Here is a 24,128-nt window from a genome sequence, read left to right as displayed (position 1 = left end):
CATTTTATGAAAAGCCTAATGATAAAAATGTCAAGTGAAGCTAAAGTTAAAAACTTACAGACTACCAATTACGAATATAAATAATGCTAGATATATAATCAGGTTCTTCTTTTTCTTCTTCTTCTTTTTTAAGGAGTTTTAGCTTAAGTATAAAATATGAAGTTAGGCAAATTTGGATGACTTCGACGCAAATCCAAAACGGATCTAAAAAACTTACTTAGCTCAAATTATGGAAAACTTGTTTTTGTTGTTCGTTTGTTTGGAATGTTATTTTATAAAAAAATTATTTGTTCTTTAACTAAATATAAATGAAAAAGGCTTACAAATTACCAAAAACAATTTCAATATTCTAGCTAAATTCATTTTGTATACGTGAAGCTTAATTTCGAAATTTTTGGATTTTGGGTTTTTTTTTTTTTTTTTTTTTTTTTGGTGCAGCTTAGCCTAAGAGTCACTTAGATTAGAAAGAGGCGAGAAGACAGTCGAGATGGGAGAGTTGAAGAATTGAAGAAGGGAAGTAAGGAAGAGAAGTTTTGGATAGAGTAGAAAGTAGTAGTAGTAGTAGTAGTAGTAGTAGTAGTAGTAGTAGAAGTAGTAGTAGCTGAGTGGGATGATGCTTAGACCTGTAATCGAAAACCGTTTAGTAAGCCAATGTGTAAGAGCCTAAACTTATAAGCCAAGCATTCAAAATGTAGTTCTACTTTTTGGCAACTGCCTTGCCCTTGCCCTTGCCCACCTGTGCCGGCGCTTGGGGCGCACCGCCGCCGCCGCCACCGCCTTCCTGCGAACCGCTCTCTGCGTCCGAGTCCTTCAGAGAGCCGCCCTCCTCGTCGCCAACGAGCGCGCGATACTTTTTCGCAATCGCCTCCCAATCGGCGACATTCTCGATGCGATTCTGATTGGCAGCCGAGAAGCTGGCCTGTGAGCCCAAGGGGGACAAATGCACCTGGGACAAGGCCACGGAGTCTGAGAATTAAATAAATACAAGTTATCTATGTTTCTCCAAAAAAAGGAGAGAGAGAGAGAGAGAGAAAGGGAGAGTAAAGTTGGAAGTTGAGAAAGAAATTTTGAGCTAGAGCGCGCCAATTGTAGAAAGAGTAAAGTTGAGATAGATAAAACACAGTTATAGATATTTAAAGAGAGAGAGAGAGAGATAGATAGAAACCGAGTGAGTTGACGGACAAACGCTTGTTGCTACAAAACTCTTGCACTTTTACCAACGTTGAGCGTAGAGAGAGGTTCGCTCTCTTTTGTATGTCACGAAGGGGGAAAAGGGGGTCACTCACTCGTAAGGTAACGATACATACATTGCTCACCTTTCTTGATCTTCGATAGCCACTTGGCGCCGGCTTTGGTTCGTGGACTGGCCTGCCGTATGCCCATCATCTGTACCAGACTTGGACGCTTCTTTTTCTTCATGCGTGCCTGTGGCGTGAGTGGGCGTTTGATTGGGTCAAGGCGCATTTGAGAGGGGAAGAGACGCGGGACATGACAATCAAACAGAACATACAGAGACAAGAGACACAACAACACACATTGATTAAACATTAAAAGCAGCCAGAGCCAAAGGAACGAAAGAATGAAAAACAATATTGATAAAAGTGTGACCAAGTGCGCGGAATACGATTAACACAGGGTGGTGCAGCTACATACAGGGTGCACTTGTTACAGGCAACACACTTAAAGCATTTGTAGACACACAGTCGTTGACACATTTGTTTCATATGTAAACCAAAATTTGCAGTTGTTGCCAAATTGCTTTAAATGGTTTTGCGGAAAAGGTCAGCAACTACGCGAGTTCTGATCGATGGACACGGTCTGATTAAGTGTCTTATAGAGTTCGTTTTTATCAGTTTGTAGTTTAGTTTAGTTGTTTTCATTTTTCTTATCTCGAACATTTGATATTTTACCTTGACCTTCTCGACGATCCATATAAACCAGGTGGTAACTAAATTAAGCGGCGATGGCGCTGTTGTGGTGCGATGCATATTGCGTATAAGCTTGGATAGGCCAAATTTCCATTCGATGTCGGATTGTGCCTAGTATTTCATAGGTTTTTCGCATTGAATGATCATTATGATGTTGATGAGACATGATTCAAATATAAATACATAAAATAGAACAAGAACACGATTTAACACAAATGAGTTTCATGACTTTGTTCAAGCATTCACAATTTCAATTCTAATACATATTCATTAATATTTATCTTAAGCGCTGCAACTGAGAAATTTCAATAAAAAAAATATACAAATGTAGACGTTGATTTTGCTTATCAATTTCCACCAGCAGAGTACCTCTTCATATCGCCCCATTCAGGTATCTGATCGATACTGTTTGAGAAATTGGTACGCAAAATCTGACGCATTTATTGGTATATTTTGGAGATACATATATTTAGAGACTTAAACATGGACATAGACATAGACACAGAAACATGCAGCAGTTATTGGTTGTAAAGCATGCAGTTGCCAACACTGGCCGCGCGTATTGCTCAACACTAGTCACAAGAAGCTACTTTCGCTAGGCGCTTAACTAAGTCTAAAGCTATAAAACACAGACTAAATTTTTATTGCTTGGGTTTTTTTAGCACATTCTAATTGTAATCTAATCTATAAGCCAGGGTGTTTTATCTGTGCGACACAATTTGTTCTTTCGAATGGAGATTGTATCCCACAGATAGCTATTAATTTTGTATCTCGAAAAAACCTGGAAGATGCAAGTCTGGGCAGTTGATGGATCTACAAAAGTTGCCACAGTTAATGCTAAAAATATTTAGGAATATATTTTGTTTTACTGTTATCTCATAATATGTTGTAAATGTAGATTTGTATTTGCTAAAAACTGGCTTTGGTATAGGCAGGAGTAACGATGTGAAGTACTGTAAGTTTCTGGGACCGTTGCTTGTAGTATGTATATCGCATAGATATAACTGGGGATTTTAAAGGGTTTTGGTTTAGTATCCTTTGTTTTGTTTAGATTTTATCCATTCGCTTTTTTTTTACTCTCTAAACTTCTTTTCTATTTAAAGAATTTGACTTTTCCCTTTTCAAGCATGTAAAACTGTTTATTTCTTATGGGCTTGTTTCTCGCTCCTCTCTTTATTTCTCACATCGTTTCTTTCCTGAACTGATTTCAGATTTTCCTTAGCTCTTGCCCCCTCTACGCTACTATCTTATAGCTGATGGATTTTTACCTATCAAACTTCTTCTTGCTTCACACTATACATCACCATATTAATTTCTGTCCACCATAGACGTGTCTAATTAAATATAATAATAGTAATTTTTATAAACTAAATGCTCTCGATGTAGCTGAAAAAGACTTGAAAATTAGTTAAATATCATCAAATACATAGCTTAAATTTTATATTAATATATTTTTAATATTATGTTAAGTAGCATAAGAAAATAGCATTAAAGAATAAAGGAGATTTTTGTTTGTTTTTTTGTTATTAAGCGCCATTAGCAATACTACCTGAATTCTTTGATAGGTGTCTGACATCATAGCAATCAGCAGGTTAATGAGTACAACCACCGATACCAACATGTATATGCCAAAGACAATTTTGAACAGATACTCAACCCAATACGGTTGAGTGGGCGTGGCTAAATTTTTGATTTTATCAACTTGCGTTTGCTCCGTCGTCGTCTGGCCAAACACGGCGAAGAACAGTAACTCGAACGAGTTAATCGGATGCATGCGCACTGTGTCGTGTCGTATATTTCCGTATTCGTATTTCCGTATTCGTATTCCGAATTCCGATTTTATTTCACATTCCATGTTTCACATTTAACAGATACCAACCCGACAGCCCCAACGCAGCCCATACCAAACCAAACCCATTAAATATCAATTTCCGAATCACATTCCACCCCCATTTTGATATGTCCACGGACACCACACAGCGTTGACATTAGTTTTGAAAAATAAAAAGATAACGGACGCCCATTGGAGATTGTGGTTGGTCAATTGGCCAAATCGTGTTTCGATTCGATTTGGCCCCATCGAACAACCCCCAACAACAGCAACAGGAAACGAGCGCCAATTGCGGTTAACGGGGTTGTTCACACAGCATTTAAATGAAAATAATATCAAATTTACATACGTATATAATATATATATTGTAATTGAAATCATAAGTATTGATAAGAGGGAAGAGAGAGAGAGAGAAAAAAAGGGGGAAGAGAGAGTGTTTGCGATTAGTGAAGATTGTCAATACAAACCTGTATGCGTTGATAAGTATCCGACATCATGGCAATTAGCAGGTTAATGAGTACAACCACAGACACTAACAAATAGATGCCAAAGACAAATTTGAACAGCACCTCGGTCCACTCGGGACGCAGATGTCGCATGGGATTGATGTCCACGGTGGTCGTTTGTCCGAACACAGCGAAGAACAGACGCTCGAAAGCCAGAAATGGTGTCATGGGTCCTAACAACGTCCAAAGAATTTTTGGTTTGTCTTTCTTTCCATATGCTTATATAGATCTTTTAACATAGTACACAACACGAGCTAACTGTGAGGCGGAATTTGTGGGCGTATGCTGCATATTGTTTGATTGATTGATTGATTGAGATTGACATTGATATTGGCACAGGCGTGTGTGCAAGAATTCTTACGAATTTTCATATTTTTTTTATTTGTGGCTAAAAGCAGCAAAACAACAACAGCAACACGTCAGGCATTCGATTGTTTCGAGTAACTAATTATCGGTTCAACACACATACGACAGCATCGATAAGTATCGATATTTCGTGTGGGGATTTTCTTCATATGATTCGTTTCGCCGTTTTGTGCACGATTAATTTGGTTTAAGTTGTTGTTTTTTTTTTCGTGTTTGCCAAGCGGCAGCAGCACAAGCTTTAAGCCCAGAAAATATCTTGATTGAATATTCAACATCGATTTAAATAGAGTATATATATTTTGTGTTCAATTTGGCGACTTTTGCAAAACATCAACATGCAATATTGAATTATTTTGTTTACTTTGATTTATATTGTACACGTTGCGCAAATGTGGAAAATGCATTGAAAAAAAAATTATAAAAATTAAAAAAAAAAAAAAAAGATATATATAGCAGTAAAAATAAGTTGAAATTTAAAAACAAACTTAATTATAACTTGAAATTTAATTCTATGACTCTGAAATAGATCCAACTGCAACTCATATATCTTCTACAACGGCTAAGAGAATCATTTGTAATATCATCAATCACATCTCTTGAATTCTCATTGTAAATCTTAAGTTATTTTTATTAGAAATTAATTTTTTAATAAATCTTCTGAATTTTGTTTTTTTTTTAACAGTTTTAATAAAATGTCTTAAACGCAAAAAATTATTGTTACAATATTTATTAAATTTATTGACAACCTTTATGAAGCTTAGAGAGATCCCTTATATCACCTAATATTTACTTAAATTAACAATTTAAAGGAAAAGCTTTCCCAAACAATTATTGAAACTACAAAAAAATATGAGACTTCTTAACTTAAATTAAAAAGGAATCAAAAAGAATATGCATGCTTTAAAAATCTATTTGTAAATAAAGCAACTGAAGCATTTACAATTACACAAGATAGACAAAACAAAATATTGTTGATAATATAATAATGTAGCAGATGATACCTATAAAACATTGATTGCTCCACAACATCGAGAATGCACAAGGTACATATATAAATATATTATATATATACATATATATATGTTGAACGGAATCCGTTGACCATGACGAACGAAAACATGCCTCAAAACGAAAGGAACTTAAAGAGAGCAAGAACAAGGCTAACATCGGGTATATAAGTATTATGTGTGGGAATTTGCAGCGATTGCTTTTTCCATTACAACTGGAAAATAAGATAAATATGACAATAAAAAACTTTTACACACAACATTGAAGGCAAGAGGAACTGCGGACGGCTGGCCCAAAATAATGCTAGGACCGCCGACCTGCGAATAAGTTGAGTGAACGAGTATATAATAAGTTATATATGAGACAGATAGAGCCCACATATGGTATGGATATGTGGATATGAGGGGCCCATGCAAGTAGAGACTGAAGGGAACTTACGATCATCTTTGTGTTTGCGTCGGAATTCGCTGAAGCGACTATCGACATAACTCTCCACGGGCGGAGGGCGTGGAGTGGGCATATCATCTGACATTATACAGCGTGGCAAACAGAGAAAGACATTAATTAGTTGTGATTGTGGGAAGTTAGGCTGCGGTTTCGATATAGCACAAAGGGGTCGGGGCGGGGTGGGTGGTTGGGTATATTTTTTAGAACACATGACGACATGAAAGAGGATTGGTTCAGTTTGGTTTGTTGTACAGCATGCAAATAGTTGTTGTATTTTGTGGTTGTAGTTGTATTTCATAGGTGAACATTGAGCACACAGTTTCATTCAAAGGCAGGTACAGATACTTATCAAGACACATTGAACTTTAATAATAATAATAATAATTCAGGAAAAACCAAAAAGGATGTTGCGAAAACATTCCAAACTCAAAATATAAACTGAAAAAAGTTTCTTTTCTTTTTTTTTTTTTTTTAATAATTCGAAATATAAGCAAAAAGCCAACGTTTGGACTTACCGTCACTGAAGTAGCCCCGATTTCGATTCTTCTTCTCGAAACTGCGCAGATCCTCGGGCGTAAAATTGGCAAATGATTGATTCAGCGCCACGATATGCATGGAAAAGCCAAACACAAAGATAGCGAGCACGGCGAGAAATCTCGCTAGATCCTTAAGCAGATCGCCAATAATAATGGCCCACGGCCCGAATAAATGATGGAAGGATAGAAAGTCCAGGATCTGTACGCAGGCCAAGAGAAAGGCCAAGGCGAAGCATTGATTGCGGCAATAGACCAATGTCGGCCAATACTCCTTGGAGACGAACAGGAAGGCGACAACGTGTACGCCCACGCCGGCCATGCCCAGCAGCAGGACGAGCACCTTGATTGATCCCAATCCCGATTTGTCCGAGGGATTCGTCAACTCGAACAAAAGTAAACCGCTCAACCAAATGAGCAAGCCTATTTCGTACCAGTAGGGGACCAGACTCAGACGCAGCACCGGATAGATGGGCGTTATGCCCACAATGCTCAGGTGTGTCATGAGGTATATGTGCGAGGTGAGGTAGGACATGAACTTGATGATCGGCACCTTGTTGAACTTGTGCCCCATCGGGAATGTGAAGCCAATCCATACAGGCGGGCAAACGATAAACGCAACCAGCAGCAACATTATCTTCCACGACGCCCATGTCAATGAGCCGTGCCACAGTTCCTAGAGCAGGAGTCAGAAGTCAGTTCTAGATTTAATCTGTCCCAAGGGACTCGAATTAGATTGATGAACACACTTGCAAATATCGCTGGACCACCGTATGAGCAATGACTTCCTTTTGCTCGTTCTCGATCAGCACGTCGAGAAACTCAATGTTCCGCTTGTCCGTGGCCTGCAGGATCTTCCCCGCGGAATCCGAGCCGGCTGCCAAAGCTAGGAGTTCCGTGGCCATAGCCTCGCACTGTTTGCCAGCTGCCACCAGATCCTTGGCGCGCTCCTTCTCCTGCAGTGGCACAAAATGTAAGAGATTAGATGGGATCTCTTAGGATAGTTACCCCTTGCAACGCACCTTAGTCGAGAGTGTTATGTAAATGTTGGATAGTTTGGCTGCCGTATCCACGGGCGCTGGTGAGACCAGCACAAACTCTTGTATTGGCTTGTTGTTGTTGTTCTTGGACACGACCATCAGATTGTAGACAAACCGTTTGTCCTCCATCAGACCGTAGGTGTCGTGTTCCTTGTTCATCAGATAGCGCAACACCTCGTTGTGACCCTCGGATGCGGCAAACCAAATAGCCGCACAGCCATAGTTCGTCTCGGACTTGGGCGAGGCGCCCGCCTCGCACAGCAGCTTCACCACATCCAAGTGGCCGGCTTTGGCAGCACAATGCAGTGGCGTCCAACCGTTGCGATCGGTTGCATTTATCTCAGCGCCCTGGCCGAGCAGGATCTCCACCATCTGGAAATGGCCGTGCATGGCAGCGATATGCAGACCAGTGCGTCCATTGCGATCCGTGGATTGCAGGAGCTCCGCCGACCGACTCAGAAGCAAACCAACCACTGACATGTGTCCACCGAAGCAAGCCAAATGGAGCGGATTGTAGCCCTAAAGAAGATAGTTGGATTAGTAAACGGAATGACTGGGGTAGTAAGGGATATAGCAGAACAATTGAGTTAGCTCTTGTTGGTCTAGACTAGGAATAATGTTATTTCAATCAAGTTCATTCAGGCTTACGTTCTCCACGGTAGCGGCATCCACTTGTACGCCCGCCGAGTTCAGCAGCAATCGCACCACATTCTCATTGCCCGAAAAGGCAGCCAGGTGCAGTGGCGTCATGCCCGACTCTGTGCCCAGTTCCCCGAAGAGGCTCTGGCCCGTGGGTGTCTCCGACTTGACCGTAGCCGGCACGCTGGTCAGCAGCTCTCGGACAGTGTCCGCCTGGCCGTAGTAGGCGGCGACGTGCAGGGGCGTTAGGCCCAGTTTTTTGCTGTTGATGCGCAGCGAGTTGGTGCTCTTCAGCACGTCCAGGACTTGGCCATGCCCGTTCTGGGCGGCCAAGTGGACGGCCGTGAAGCCGGCCTTGTTTTCCTCGGTGCAGGAGGCGCCGGCGCGCACCAAAGCTTTCACCACATCCGCGTGTCCGCCCTCGGCGGCCAGTTGTAGAGGCGTGGCATCGGTCAATTTATTTCTAGCTGATATCACGCCGGACCGATCGAACTTCATGAGCTCCTCGATCACCTTGACGGAGCCCTGCATGGCAGCAATGTGGGCACAAGTGTTGCCATCCTTGCTGGTGGCATTCACCAGAGAGGGATGCTGCTGCAGGAACAGTTTGGCCACTTCAGAGTAGTTGTTCTGGGCGGCGACATGAATGGGCTTCTGGCCCAGATCATCAGTCGCATCGATGTTGGCGCCCAGCTCCAGCAGCAGCTGGCACACCTCCATTTGTCCGCTGGCCGCCGCCAAGTGCAGCGGCGTCTGTTTGCGCAGCGTCAATATGTCAATCACCGCATTGTGATCCTTGATGAGGAACTTCACCAGATGCGTAAATCCGTTCATCGCCGCCAAATGCAGGGCGGTGCGTCCCACGCGCGACTTGGAGTTGATGAAGGCCTTGTTCGTTAGCAGCGCATCGCACACGTGCAGATAGCCCCGTTCCGCGGCCAGATGGAGCGCCGATCGACCCTCCGTGTCGAAGACATCGACCCTCGCATGATTCGCTAAAAGGTTATTGACCAGCTCCATGTGCCCCCGATGGCAGGCAATCAGGAGCGGCGTCCAGCCGATCGACGACTGCCGATTCATGGCCTTCTGTATGTCCGTGGGATTCATGTGCGAGATCATCTCCATCAGCACATCATTGTTGCCCGCGACGGCGCAATAGTGAAAGGCCGTCTCCAGCGCGGTCTTCGTCTGCAGCGTCACATCGGCCCCGTTCTCGAGCAGCATGCGCACGATTTGCTTATCGGATTCGGGTATTTTCACCTCCTCCTTGGTAATTTGGCAAGTATAATGGAGCGCCGTGGCGCCATCATCGTTCACAGAATTGATGTACGTGGTGGCCTTGTCCGGGCCGTGTTTCTCCTTCACTGTCTCAATGAGGTGACGCACGATTTCCGGATGACACGACCGACATGCCATATGCAAAGGTGTTTCCCCAGTCTGGAAAGGGAAAGGAAAACAGTGATTGAGTGGTTGTGAATGGATCTACTGCCATTAGCTCTACACACATTCGATTTGTATAGCGGATCGCCTCCATCTTCCAGCAGCTGCATCATTGTCGCCAGATTTCCATGGCGCGCGGCCACATGGACCGGCGTCAAGCAGTCATCGGTCGTTAGATTCGGACTCGCTCCGGACTTAAGCAGCATCAGAGCGCAACGATCGCCGTCCTTGACTCGCGCAGCAATATGCAGCGGGGTCTCCCGCAGCTTACCCCCACGCACATGCACATCGGCGCCAAAGCCGAGCAGGGTTTCCACAACAGCTGGCTTGGCGGACTCCACGGCTATATGCAGTGCCGTATAGTTGTCCTGGAAGGGATAGAGGAGAATATTAAAGCGGGTTTCCTTTGATATCAATGAGAAAGGAAATGGGGTAATTCACTAGACTTATACGGAAGAGTAGGAATTAAACGGGGTAATGCGCTAGACTTTGACTTCAGGAATGGGGTAATTCTCTAGAATCAACTTAGGGAAGATAGAAATACACTGTATGTGCTAGACTAGATTTTGACTTGGAGGAGTAGTCCTCTGTCTGTCTACTCACGTTGGTTGTAACATCTACTTTCTCGCCTTTCTGCAGGAGGGTATTGATGATGCCAGTGTGACCGTAGGCAGCGGCCGTGTGTATGCTGCGGGCGCCATCCTTGTTGGGCATGTGCAGATAGACGCCCTTCTTGAAGAGCATCGTGGCGCACTCAGCATGGCCATTGAGTGATGCGATGTGCATCAGTGTGCTGCCATCCTTGGTGCGCTCGAAGATGCTCGCCTTGAATTTGTCCGCCAGGATCTCAATGACGTGTGCGTGTCCATTCTCGGCGGCCAAATGCATGGGTGTGCGGTCTGCGTGAAGGGCGAGGAAGAGGAAACAAGTTTAAAAAATAATTGACGAATTGGCTTTTACGTGCTGTTGACTCACCTTGATTGTCCGCAATGGAGGCGGATGCACGCACCCCGTAAAAGTACTTGAGTAACGCCTCGTCCCCCTCCGCGGCGGCAATGTGCAGCGGCGTCTGCCCCTCCCCGTTCTGGGTGTCCACATTGGTGCCGTAATCCACCAGAATGCGGACCATGTCGACGTCCCGCCGTCTGGCGGCCAAATGCAAGGCCGTGTCTCCATTGGCCGTCGTTGCCTAAAATCGAAAAGAAAAATCCACTTCAGGCTCAAGAAATTGCAACTCCGAATCGGGCAGCGGCGATTGCCATCGCCTTTTGGTTTATTTTTGAATATGCAAATCGAGTTAGGCCCGTAACAAGGTTAACTCCTTGGACTACACACACACACTCGCACACACACACACACTATTAGCTGGCCTGTTCGATGTGTTTTAACTGCGTTTTCGCAACACTTCTGACCCACTTTGTTAGCCGGCTGATTGCGTGCCAAGCGCTTTTGGCCCAAAGTCAACTAACTCGAACTTTAACTTTAACCCCTTTTTTGGTTAATTTCATCAACACGCACTGCTCTTGACTCTACACCTGTATCAGGCTCTGTGTATGTGTGTGTCTGCCGTGCAAATTGAAAACAGCACTAAAAACTTTGCGCCAATGTCACATTTTGCACTGTTGCATTCTCCCTTTTTGCCCCTCCCTGTTTTCGCATTGCGTGCGCTGTTGCCGCACTTCACTTGTGCGTAGCGTTGCCATATCGCCTAGGCATTTGCATTTCACTTATAACTTGGTCAAGTTTTGACAGTTGAGACTTGTTTGATTTCTGCAGTTTGATAATATTCTTGATTTGTGACCCTGCAGAGGGTATTTGCATACAATCTAAAAAAAAAGTCTTGCTAGTTGATTAGCAAATCTCTTTCACGCATCGCAAAATTTGAATTTATGCATATTGCATGTGTCTAAAATTTGAAATGTGGGTTAGGCACTTAATGTGCATACAATGTCATGAATGATAATATTATCAAAAGTTGAAATGATTTGTTAGCTTGGCAAAGTTAAATGAAGTATACCATAAGTTTAAATTTGATTAAAGCATTCGATTGACTCAAGTGTAGCCTTTCAATGTAGACCTATTTCTCTCTTTTAATGTCTTAGTGAAGGAGCTCCTTGATTTGCTTTCAATGCCAACTAAATTTGTTTCCGTTTTCTACTTACGTATTCACAAAATGCTCCACTCACGCAGTGCGTTAGCATTTCGTCCTTCAATTTTCTACTTCTATTTTTGTGAATTAATATATTATGTACACATTTTTTCCTTATACCCTACCCATTTATATCTGCTGATATTTATTTTTGTTCTATTTAATATGTATTTATATTTTATGGTCCCCATTCCATTCGCATGAGTTCCAGCTGCTCTGTCTTTTCTATCTCTGCTGCTACTCTTTCTATTGATACTGTTTATACACATATAAAATATTTGTACTTTTCCTATATGCAATTCCCTACTCCATCATTCCCCTTTTCTTTTTATCTATGCTGTATATTTAGCTATAACAAATACCTACCATTATAATTCGTTCTACTCACCTTTAGTTGCTCTGCCGTTTGTGCGGCCAGAAGCTCTCTGCACATGGACTGGTTGCCCGACTCCACAGCCAGCAGCAATGGGATTTTGCCACGCTATAAAGATAGATAGATACTCGTATAGCTTAAATTGGTAACATAATTAGGGCTACACCCACACTCACATACACACACACACACACACACACACACACAACATAAATAACCAATTAGCCAATTGATGCCTCAAGTGTTAACGGCTGCATGTTTTTGCCTATTTTTAGCCAAGTTCGCAACTTTTCGCGCGAACTTTGAACTGGCAAAGGCGCATGAGAGAGTCCCGCTTAACACTTCCTACTCACTCCCTCCCTCAGCCCTTAGACTCGACCCGAACCGTCTCTGCTCACCTGCTCAGCTGGCAAGTAAATCAAGTTGTAGTAGAGCAACTTGTGACCCCCTTTTTCAGTTGTTTTCGGAGCTGCAACCGCCCACCCCTCCCCTTGTGTGTTTGTTGTTGGCAACGAGTTGAGCGCCCTCATCGATGAAGTATAGAGCCTCTCTCTCTCTCCCTCTCCCTCTCTCTCTCTCTCTCTCTCTCTGTCTCTCTGCTATATACATGTATACACAGATATCTGCTATGTAGGAAGCGCAGCCCCGCAAAGACGCGGCAAATGTGCGTGCCGATGTCATTGCTAGTCGAGCTGAAAAACTATTCAACTATTTGTGGAGGTATCGAAATGGGAAATGGAAAGCTGGGAGGTGGTAAGAAGCTATCAGCCTACCTAAATAGTTTATCCAGCTAATTTCGTCTGACAGCGTTATTAACTGTGGGCGAGCGACTGTAGATGCCGACCTGGCCCCGACTCTAATTGATTTAAATCAAGTTGCCGAATCGCAAAAGTCTTTTGTCTAGACCATCAATCGACGCGACTCGGCGATACAATGGAAGAGAGAAGAGGCCCTAGGTAAATTTATGCACTAGTCGCGTCGCGTGCGTTGCCCAAATATCGGACTGAATTTGCACTCATGCACGTGATGCGACAAATAGTTCCGCATTTGAGCTGATGCTCGGCGGGCTCACCTGGCCTCACCTGGCCTCACCTGGTTTGTCGGCTCTTAAGACAGTTCAATGCAAGTTAATCGTTGAACAAGTGAGGGTGTAGCAGGAGTTGGGGATGCCCTAGAGGACTAAAGCATTGACATATGCGTTCTATTATTATTCTCTAGTCACATTTTAGCTTTGGGGGAGTTACTTAAGTAACTTTTGTTGTCAACTGAAAGGCGAATGATAATATTTGAAATTCTTTGAGACTAGATACTATATATTTCTATGTTATGTTAATCATTAAATGTGATTCTTAGGTGAGTAATCGGGCAGCCTAGACAAGGAAACAGAGAAGCTCTCAATTTTTAATACCAGAGAGCTCATACTATATCGAGCTCTACTACATAGTTCATATACTGTATGTAATACAGAAATATATAAAACGTCAATATACCCTGACTGTAATATTTCCATAATCTACAGGGTATTTAAAGTGCTGTGATTATGCCTTTGGGGTTCTTTACTTTGATCTTTTTCGTTCCTCAGTACTTCACTTTGATTCATAGTGTGTTTTCGCTCCGCACTGCATTTGCATTGCTTTGGGCATATTTTGTATATTGATTTTTCGCAATTTCGTTTGCTTTAGATATGGTTGTTGTTATTTTCCATTTGCTTCTGTTTCAATTCTCTTTGTTTTTTCTTAAACTTTTGTTTACGTTGGCACCGCCTGGCACCTGCCTGGCTTTGAGTGTACTTCACTTAATGTCGACTGCCAGCAGCGCATAACTTGGCCAGTTAGAAGCTCTGCACACAACACTTGTGGCTCTTGGCAAACACACACACACACACAGAGAGACTTGTATATATACTTACGCCGTCGGCTTTAACGCGTATATCCTTGCCAGCGGCTGCTAGAAGAGCTCGGAGGATATTTGTGGCCGTGCCCGTTTGACGACTGGACACCAAATGCACCGCAGTTTGTGAACGCGACTGCAAAGAGAAATTAATGGAAGAGTAGTTAATAATCTTATGGGCGCAATAAATATCCGAATAGAAGTGGAAATGTGACGAAACATCGACCGTGCACACCACACTCCACTCTGTATAACTGGCACGCACCTGGGCAACAACACTTAATGATCTGTTTTATGTGTCGCCTAGAAGTAGGCAATAGATATTTTATGCCAACGCCCCCGAGAGTATCCCAAAAAAACCGAAAAAAACTATTCACTTCAAAATCCCAATTGCAACTGAATGGAGGAGCGCTCAGGTTTTTGGTTTATAAGCCCATTTCGTGTCACTTGACTGTATTTTTCTATTCATTTCTCTTTTTTGTTAGCACCGTCTCATATCACAGATTGACAGCCACAGCGCTTTATAAACTTCCTGCTCTCCTCTGACACTGACAGCTCCAACACAATGGAGACCTGGGCGGGGGGCAAGTGTTGGAGTTGGCATTAGCCACGCACACGAGTGGCACCCACTTCAGGCAGAAGTTGGCTGTTGCTAAAACAAAAGTTAACATCTGCTTTGCATGTGTGTGTGTGTGGGAGAGAGAGTGCAGGAGTATGTGTGCGCTATAGTTATCTCCCTCTGCTTAGTGCCTTGCCTCTCTTTCTAAGTGCTCTACTGATAAACATCAGTAATTTGGGCTATAAGGCGCCTTGCCACGCCCCATCATTCACTCATTGCGGCAAAAAACGAAATTAAAATGTTGAAAAATATGCTAAACTTTGGAATGGCTGACTAGCAAATACCCTGCAGAGATCCTGTGACTCTAGAAGTTACAGAATTTAATAAATATGAGAATCGACTCGAACATTGCCCTTAACTCTGGTGTTTAAATATATATTTATTATATCTATAACTATGCACTCTATTCACAAATCTATTCACGTTGCACATACTCCCATCAAGAAGGTAGACGCCCCTTAGACCGGGCTTAACTTAGCATAGAAATTAGATGGTGCTTGGTAACCGCAGTTTGTTTACCTAAGAGCGACTGGCCCTGGCTCTCGACTATTGGCGGTTGGCTGTTAGCTGGCTTTTAAATTAGGGTCCCTGCGGCTCGACATTAGCCAAAGTCTTAACCTTGTCGCCACTAATTGGCCCCTTAGCCCCTAATGTGCCAAAGTCACATGCAACATGCGGCAACATCTTAGGCGCTGACCTTTGCACATTGAAAAAATATGCGTTTAATGGATTTTAAAATGGTAGAAAAAAGGAAAAGAAAAAGAACTTAATAGAGCTCTTAGTAATATATAAAATAAATTATATATTATAGCTGGATATAGATATAGATATAGATATAGATATAGATATAGATATAGATATAGATATAGATATAGATATAGATATAGATATAGATATAGATATAGATATAGATATAGATATAGATATAGATATAGATATAGATATAGATATAGATATAGATATAGATATAGATATAGATATAGATATAGATATAGATATAGATATAGATATAGATATAGATATAGATATAGATATAGATATAGATATAGATATAGATATAGATATAGATATAGATATAGATATAGATATAGATATAGATATAGATATAGATATAGATATAGATATAGATATAGATATAGATATAGATATAGATATAGATATAGATATAGATATAGATATAGATATAGATATAGATATAGATATAGATATAGATATAGATATAGATATAGATATAGATATAGATATAGATATAGATATAGATATAGATATAGATATAGATATAGATATAGATATAGATTCATTTGGGTATACTTACGCCCCCTGTGGAGAAGGGATCTACGCCTCGTTTGTTCAGCAACAGCTTGACGACATCCTCACGCGAATACATCGCCGCAATGTGGAGCACGTTGTAATTATCCTGTAAGACAAATGAAAAAGCAGAGATGATGAGAGAGGGGCATGCGAAGGAGCAGGCAATAGTGGGTGGGTGGGACCTTAAATCAATTGCTAAAAATCATTCGAGTGTGTAAAGTAGCTCGGGCCAGCAGCAGCAGCTGCTTGAATGGGTCAAAGTCAGTCGATTCCCAAAACCTACCCCTAATCTGTTAGCTGCCCCCTGCAGCCGATCCCCGCCCATGCACTTCTGGCGCTTTTCATGGCCTGGCCAAGAGGTGCGGCTGATTGGCTTGGCTTTTGTTTTTGTGGCTCTTGTTCTAGTTGCTGTTGTTGTTGTCGGTTCACCTTGCAACACAATCTTTGCATGTGGACTTTCGCTTTTGGCCATTTCTTAATGGTCGTTAGGTATGTGCCACACATGCAACAACTGCATCAGAGCCAGAGCCAGAGCCAGAACCCAAATTCCGACTTACCTCATGACCCAGCAATGCAAATTGTTTAAAGATAACGACGTAGCCCAAATTGTGATTGCCTCAGCCATTTGGCGACACGTTCCCAGTGACCCAGGCTCGGAACGGAGTTGGAGCACAGGTAGTTACATTACCATATAGCGTCTTATGTAATAAGCCATAACGCAATATGTTACACATACGCCGCATGGCCCAACGGTGGATTTACTTAATTTATAACTTGACCCGTGGACATTTCTTTTACTTATGCTTTTATTTTTGTTGCTTTGCGCCCAGTAAACGGAAGTGAGTCGAGCTTTTTATAGGCTCCCTGCTATATGCATTAGTGGCTTTAATGCGCTGTCATGGGGTGCGCAATGTGGAGCAGTTATATAATTGTATACTTAAGCTGAATTTGTTTTCTTTAGCACCAGCTTGATTTAATATTCAATATATGCAAATTAAGAGTGTATAAATATCTAAGCTAAGCTCACATTCAAATTTATCAAAGGGCAGAAAATATTTATATGCTCAAAAATTTGATATGAAATATGGAAAATTTCTGTTAAGTGAATGGAACTGCAGAGAGGGCGTCATAATTGAATTCTTATTGAAACTTGTAAAAGAGAAGAAATAATATTTTACATATTTACTTTTTAAAATATTTCAAAAGATCTTTTTCTCAGAATTCAAAGAGAAGTCAAACCCGTAGCTCTCTTTTGGCATTCTCTTATCTGCCAGGCGTATACGTAATTCATGTCATGTCTCAGCTTTAGCACCTATTGCCGTTCGTTGCCTTTGCTAATTTACATAGAACGCTGGTCGGACATAGGCGAAAAACCGCAAGTCGAAGTCTTTGACACATGTCCCGGTTGAAAGACATTGGGTACAGCCCAGTTTTAGCCAGGCTAGTGGGGCTTGTGGGGCTCCGTAGCTCGTAAAGTCGGGCAAGTGTCCAAACAGTGGCCTGCAAAAGTTAACGTCAGACAGATAATATTTCACGCGCCTGTTTTGCATAGTTTTTTAACTCCAAATAAGTCGAGTCAAGTGTGCAGGGGTGTATGTGTGAGTGTGTGTGTGTGTTGTTATTGTTTTTTTGTGCCGTGGCGGAACGAAAGCAAAAACCGGAAATACAACAAAAACGGAAGCGCAAATTTTCCAGCACATTTTTGCGGCTTGCTTTGGGAAGCTCTTGGAGCGCGAGTTGAGCAAGAGGGGTGGAAGAGCAGTTTGCCTGTAAGACGACCCAGTTTCGGTTTGTTTGTAAACCTTGCGGCGAGCAACAAAGTATGCTACAATGTCTTAAGCCCAATATGAAGTCATTTACACACACTTGCACACACACTCGCACACACTGGCAGAGAAGACACTTAAAAGAATGAAATTATAAAATGAAAAAATACTAAATTATATTGCTGGCTGATGTCAGCTCAGTTGGCTTTGCCCACTATTTTTTTTGGTGACTCTGCAAGCATTTAATTAAATTAATTAATTTTGACTTAATACGAGTGCCACACTCACACTCACACACACAGAGAGATGTGCGTGTGCTCACGCACAACATTTGACAAATTGAGTCTGAGCCCAGTTAATGGCTTAATGTAAAAATTGCACGCTGTCATCGCGCATGTGGCTTAAATACCCCGAAATGCTACAAGCAAATAAATACCAAAATGCCCCCAAGTCGGTTTTAATTAAAATTTCATAAATAGATGTGTATGTATGAGTGTGTGTGTGAGTGTGTGTGATGCCATGAATAGCCTCAACGCTCCTTTATTTCAATTCATTGCTTTTTTGGCCATTTGTCTTGGCTAAAAGGTCAGCGCCGAAAAGCTGACTGCTATGGAACTGGGAGGCGTGGCATCAGGGGGCAGCTGCCAACGGGGCGTATTCAAAAAGTCTGGCGGCTTGATTAATTGGCTTTTAAGTTGCAACAAATAAAGTTGGGTACGCCTCCTGCCTCAAGCCTCGACTCCATTTAGCTGCAGCCATGACAAAGCGAGTCCGAGTGCTCTGCTCTCTTCTCCGCCACTCGCCCCCTCCGCCTCCTGCTAAACACCCTCATTTGACAGCCTCAAAATATTAATTAGCTCCACTCGTTACATCATTTCACTTCACCTCTCTTCACTGGCCTCTCTTCACACACGTGTGTGGAGCAGGTGTCGTGTTGACTGCGAATTACTTTAGAGTTGTCCGACTTTTAGATAAGCCATTAAATGACATAATGCAAAACACGCTTCATCACACGTGAAGTGAATTGTGCTTTTTTGCTTTTCTTTTCATATTAAGTTTTTGCATTCCCTTTTTAATTCATTAGCAAAATAGCAGCTCTAATTAAAAGTAGCCCCACTCTTTGACATTTTGACCAGCTGCCCCGTTGCATGAGTTCATCAAGATTTCTGTTTGTTAAAGCGAAAGATGACGCATCTTATATGTGTGGTAGGTAAATTTAATTTGAATTACGACTGGCCTGACATTTAACTAGTCATAAGCTACTGAGATCTGGTTGAGGCAACTCTGAGATAACATCGTTATTACGTGGGCGACAAGCAAAAGTCACACTAGTTTCGGTTTCTTAGGAATGAGCGGGGTATGCGCCGAGTTTTATACTATATACATATACGAAGTCTAGATTTTGAAATGGCCTAAAGAGAGGTATCTATGTCATAAGTTAGATAAAATGAGACTAGGAGCTCAAGTACTCTGTGTGTAAACTAGCTTGGCCAAGTGTCTAGGTGCTAAGCTTAAAGATCTGCAAGCCGCTAATCCTTCATATACCGGTAATACCATATTGGCTCTGGCGACTCATATAAAAAGTGACTATGGAGTTGCCGTTTTCTGTTTTAAACTTAACTACAAACTCCGAAAGGAATTTCAGAATAAATAAAACTTGATTTTATACTAAAAGAAAAAAGGAGTCGACTAAGCCTCAAGATTTCATTTCTAGCTCGCAAGTCCAATAAAATTTTACATATGCAAACAGAAATTTGCATATATTAGAAACTATAATATACTCGTGTATATTATTAGTACATTTTCGGTCACAGTTGTATTATTATTATTCAGAGAACTGCAATTAACCTTTAACATTTCACACCAGCCTAACAAGCCGAGCTGGGAAATTTCTTCTTAAAAGTGGGTTTTTTATGTGAGTCTGCAGCCAAATCCGAGTTTTCTATGTTTGTTTTGGTAATTTAATTCGGCGACTTTGGTTTGCCAACAATTATTTTGTAATTAGGTCAAGGATTTTCATCGGCTCTGCGGCGAAAATCTGGTACGTGTGTGCCCCATGAACAATTGGCCAAAGTAATTGCGGCATGCAAACATAATGCCAAAAGCCCAATGTCCAATGCCCAATTGGCCAGTTAAGTGGTACAAATGCTAAATAAACTGAAATTGCTCACTTCATATTTTGATATAGAGCTCCATTTGGGTTTTTTCCTGGAGATAAGAGATGGGAGAAGGTACTACTATATGTTGTTATAATACTCATTCCGGGCGTTTTACACCACTGAAGTAAATTATAAAGTTTAATAAGAAATGTTATGAATTGGGAATGTTTTAGTATTATTATATTATATTAAGCTGGAAACTTCTCTATATCTTCATTTTACTCTCATGACAATTTTAAACTATTTCTTGATAAATTGTAAATAAATATTTTAATATATAATAGCAATAGGGCACTCAGACTGCCTGGATAATTTATAGGTATTATAAATACTCTATTTCTTACAGATTTGTATCATAATTCTGTATCATATCATAGTCATAGTCAATTTTCCACTCAATCATTTCAAGCTGAAAATAGATTCGCAGTTTTTGTGGCGGCGCCTCAAAGTATGCAGCATAAAGTCAGTGAATTAGAAATCAGAGAGTATGAATCGTCGCCATGGCCCCTCCTCCCGCTGCGCTGATGCCCCACGTGAGACCGTATTCCTCGGCGCCTGTGCGTGTCGCCAGAGCTAGAAACAATTGTTGGCCAAGCTCAGTTCGGTTGACCCACAGCGACGCTTATGTGCTTAAGTGGCAGTTGAGCGGCCCGCCGGCGCTCTGGCCGGCAGTGCGTGAGCGGGAGGTGCGTGGACCGCAGCCCCTGGTGCGCCTCTGTGCGTTCACCTCGGCTCATGGGCAACCCCTCTGGCAGTTACGCCCCCGCATGAGATTTAATTATGCGGTTTTTATCGATTTGACACAATTCCAGAATCGGCTTGTTTTGCTTCTTGCTTCTGAATGGCCATATCTTGGTAATTTAAGCTCAAGCAGTCAACACTTGATACTCACGTTATTCCGTGCTCCCACATCGGCGCCCAGTTCAATCATGCGATCCATTATCGCCGTCCTGTTATCCTTTGTGGCATACATCAATGGAGTCATGCCGGTATTCTGAAACCACAAAAAAATGTAGGAAATATATTATTGAAATGAAATCTTTACAGTTGGGTGTGCAAATGCATATTAGGAATCAAATTGTAAAGGCAAATTTTAATGTTTTTAATATATATTATTTTCGTCAATTTTCTTTTACTACTCAAAAATTAAACATTTCTCAAGTTACTCCTAAAATATAATAAAGTCAGCTGCATAGACAAATATATTAATTTAATTAAATCATAATAATATGTCAATAAAGCAAAACTGAAATTCAAATTGAATAGTTAAATATTTTAAATTAATTTAAATTTACCAAATTAAATAGTATCACATATTATTATCTCTTTAAATATTTCCTAGTTTCTTTTTGTTTATTTCTTTTTATTTTATTTTTTTATTTTTTGTCATTTTTTATTTAATTGGTTATTTTTACACTTTCTACTCTACTCTCAAGGAAATGTATATGGAACCCACATAAATAAAATTTGAGAATTTATGGCCATATTATTTATATACTATAAACGAATTTATACAAGAATATTTCCATGATTCATGTTGCCACGTTCAAATCTCTTATCATGTTTGCTGAACACTGAAACTTTTAGTATAATCCGCAATGTCATCATAATTATAAAGAATACATACTTATATAGTATATGTATGTACTCACTCTCAGCTTTTGCTTGTTACACTCTCATCGCTGATAAGACCTAATTTTCACCTCATTTGGTTTTTGCTTTTGTTTTTTGCGTAATTTTCATAATTAAAACAAAATCAAGTCCAAAATAATAATAATAACTATTTCCTAATCCTGTCTGGCAGCCAAAAATACACCAAAAATAGTTGCCAAATAAACGAAATTGGAACAAAAAATAAGTAAGGGCTGTGCGACTAGAATATACCCTTTATTAGCCTTGATTTATTTCTTTTTGTGTATTTATTAATCAGTAAGAAAAAATTTATGTTATTGAAGTGAGTTTACTGAGCTGTTAGCCTAACTGCAATGGGTTCTTTGAATAGTTTGATCTATAACAAAATTGGCCTGCTGGCTGTGCATACCTCTATATACAATTATTATCTACAGGGTGTCATTGGCTGTTGTCTAGCTAAACTTCTCTCTATATATATGTTAATGATGCCTTTCGCACAGTGAAATAATTTACATGGGAGGCAACCCTTTTGCTTTACCCCCGCTCAGCTCAGCTCAGACTCGACTCGTTGTTGTTGCTTCCCATTATTTCAGTCTACATTCCAATCGGGCATTTGCATTCAGACTTCTATTATATTCTATTCTGTGGCCCTGCCTGCTGCTTGCATTTTATTGTCAGTTTTGTTGGGTCGTTTGGGGTGCTGTCGGCCTTAAGACTTGCAACGTTAATTTTATGTCAACGACTTTTGCGTTTGATATTTTTATGGTAAATTGAAATCGAAGCGCTTCAATTTCGATGCTTTATGAGTTTATTCGGGGTAGTCAGCGCAACTTGTGGCAGGACGTAGCCTGCGAGCCCGCCATCGCCTTGGCAGCCAAACATTTGGGCCGCGCTATCAAATAACACACAGCAACACACACAAACACACACACACTTATTTACATTTAGCTACTGTGTCGTTATTTTGGCTAGTAAACAACCAACAACAACTGAAATCCCGCCGTCGAGCCGCAGTTGGGGACGTTGATAAGGGCGACGTCGACTTTCGATGGGCTCCAAAATTGATTTTACAAAGTCCTGTACCCACTCACTAAGTCTCTCACTCACTCCCTCTCTTGCTCTCTCTCTCTCTCTCTCTCACTCTTTTGCTGTCTTACCATATCGTGCACTCCGGCCAGCGGTATGTGATTGCCATCTTCGCCCGCATTGGCCACATATTTCTCCAGTTTCTTGAGCTCCGCTTCGATGGGCGTCCACTCGCTCTTCATGGCCAGCGCCAGCACCTTGTTGGCCGTGTCCCGTATCGAGGCACCCGCACTGGGCGGCTTGGGCGCCGGGAACATATCCAAATCCTTTTTGTCGCCATTGCTGGAGCTGTCATCCTTGGGATCCGAGTCGGCCTTGCTGGCGGGCGTTGCACGTTCGCTGGTATTGGCCGAATCGTCGGGCGGCCCCGTCAACGAGGAGGGCGTCTTGCGGCCAACGCCGGCGCCACCAGCGCCGCCGCCGCCACGCGCGCCCCGTCCGCCTCGAGGCTGCGACATTCCACTTGGCTTGGCTCAGACGCTCAACGCTCAACGCTTAAACGCTTAAAGCTCTGCCTCTCGACCACTGGCCATTACACAACCAGGCACAAAGGAGGCGAGACTGCAGCTTATTGTTGCTTACTGCAGGAATTGTTTATGCTGTTCGCTGTCTCGCTCTAGCGTGTACGTTGCATAGCTTGTGGCCTGCGCTGGCATTGCACAATTGTATTATTTGTTGTTTTACCAATATTTGTTGCCAACAATTTGCATTTTCATTGGCAACACACAAGCACACACACACACACACACACACACACAGACACTCAGACACGGCTCTGGTTGCTTTTGCACGGCGCCCACTTTTCGTATGTTTCCTTACAGCAACAACAACAACAACAACACATCCGCTTTACTATTATTATTGCTTTGGGTTTCTTTTTCGGCTGCTTTCTTCGCTTTCTTCACTTTTACTACACAATTTTATATGTTTAGCCTTATTTTTATGGCTCCTTTTCTGGTTGCGTGTGCGTCTCACTTTAGCGCCGTCGCCGTTGCCGTCGCCGTTGCCGTTGGCCGTCTTTGTTGGCCAAGTGTGTTTTGACTGCGAGTGCAAAATGTGGTAACAACCGTCTGCCACGAGCTTCTGCGAGTTTCTGATTTGCCAGTCGAAATTCCTTTTGCCACTTGACGTGGCAAGCCCCATTGTTGCGCACCTTGGCAACATGACGAAGCCGCTCACTGCAGCCGTCTGTGGGCTGCTCTGCGGCGCAGGCGTTTGTTTACAATTGTTGATTCCCCGAGTGCCCGACACCGTTTTTGGCGCGAAAATCTCTGTGAAGCGAACTCTCAGCCTTCGTCAAGTTCAGACTCCTCCAGATATCCCAAATCGAATATATACGTAAAAAGAGAGAACTTTTACACAATTACATAAAGCACATTTCTCTAAGGCTATCAAATTCCACACA

General features: G+C 41.9%; 1 protein-coding gene across 5 annotated transcripts; it reads right to left on the bottom strand.

Annotated features, from left to right (window-relative positions):
- On the bottom strand, positions 1–23,956 carry LOC6577613 (serine/threonine-protein phosphatase 6 regulatory ankyrin repeat subunit A). Of its 5 annotated transcripts, none has more exons than XM_002003528.4 (17): positions 22,795–23,956; positions 20,898–20,999; positions 16,085–16,186; positions 14,170–14,286; positions 12,276–12,368; positions 10,714–10,927; positions 10,342–10,637; positions 9,804–10,106; positions 8,308–9,735; positions 7,642–8,178; positions 7,369–7,575; positions 6,602–7,295; positions 6,078–6,164; positions 4,227–4,438; positions 1,911–2,039; positions 1,317–1,425; positions 1–966 (listed from the first exon to the last, which is right to left on the bottom strand). In XM_002003528.4, the coding sequence occupies exons 1-17, from the start codon at positions 23,179–23,181 to the stop codon at positions 698–700; spliced, it is 5,286 nt and encodes a 1,761-aa protein (XP_002003564.1). In that variant the 5' UTR covers positions 23,182–23,956; the 3' UTR covers positions 1–697. The 5 variants fall into 5 exon arrangements, with proteins under 5 accessions (XP_002003564.1, XP_032584835.1, XP_043864668.1 ...); XM_032728944.2 differs by lacking the exon at positions 4,227–4,438 and adding an exon at positions 3,478–3,707; XM_044008733.1 differs by lacking the exons at positions 4,227–4,438; positions 6,078–6,164 and adding an exon at positions 3,478–3,707 and having other exon boundaries at positions 1,287–1,425.
- Positions 23,957–24,128: the final 172 nt, after the last annotated feature.

This window comes from Drosophila mojavensis, unplaced genomic scaffold (genome assembly GCF_018153725.1).
Source record: "Drosophila mojavensis isolate 15081-1352.22 unplaced genomic scaffold, ASM1815372v1 contig_36, whole genome shotgun sequence".
NCBI classification, from domain to species: domain Eukaryota; kingdom Metazoa; phylum Arthropoda; class Insecta; order Diptera; family Drosophilidae; genus Drosophila; species Drosophila mojavensis.
Note: the sequence above shows the minus strand (reverse complement) of the source record. Positions and strands in the feature narration are given on the sequence as shown.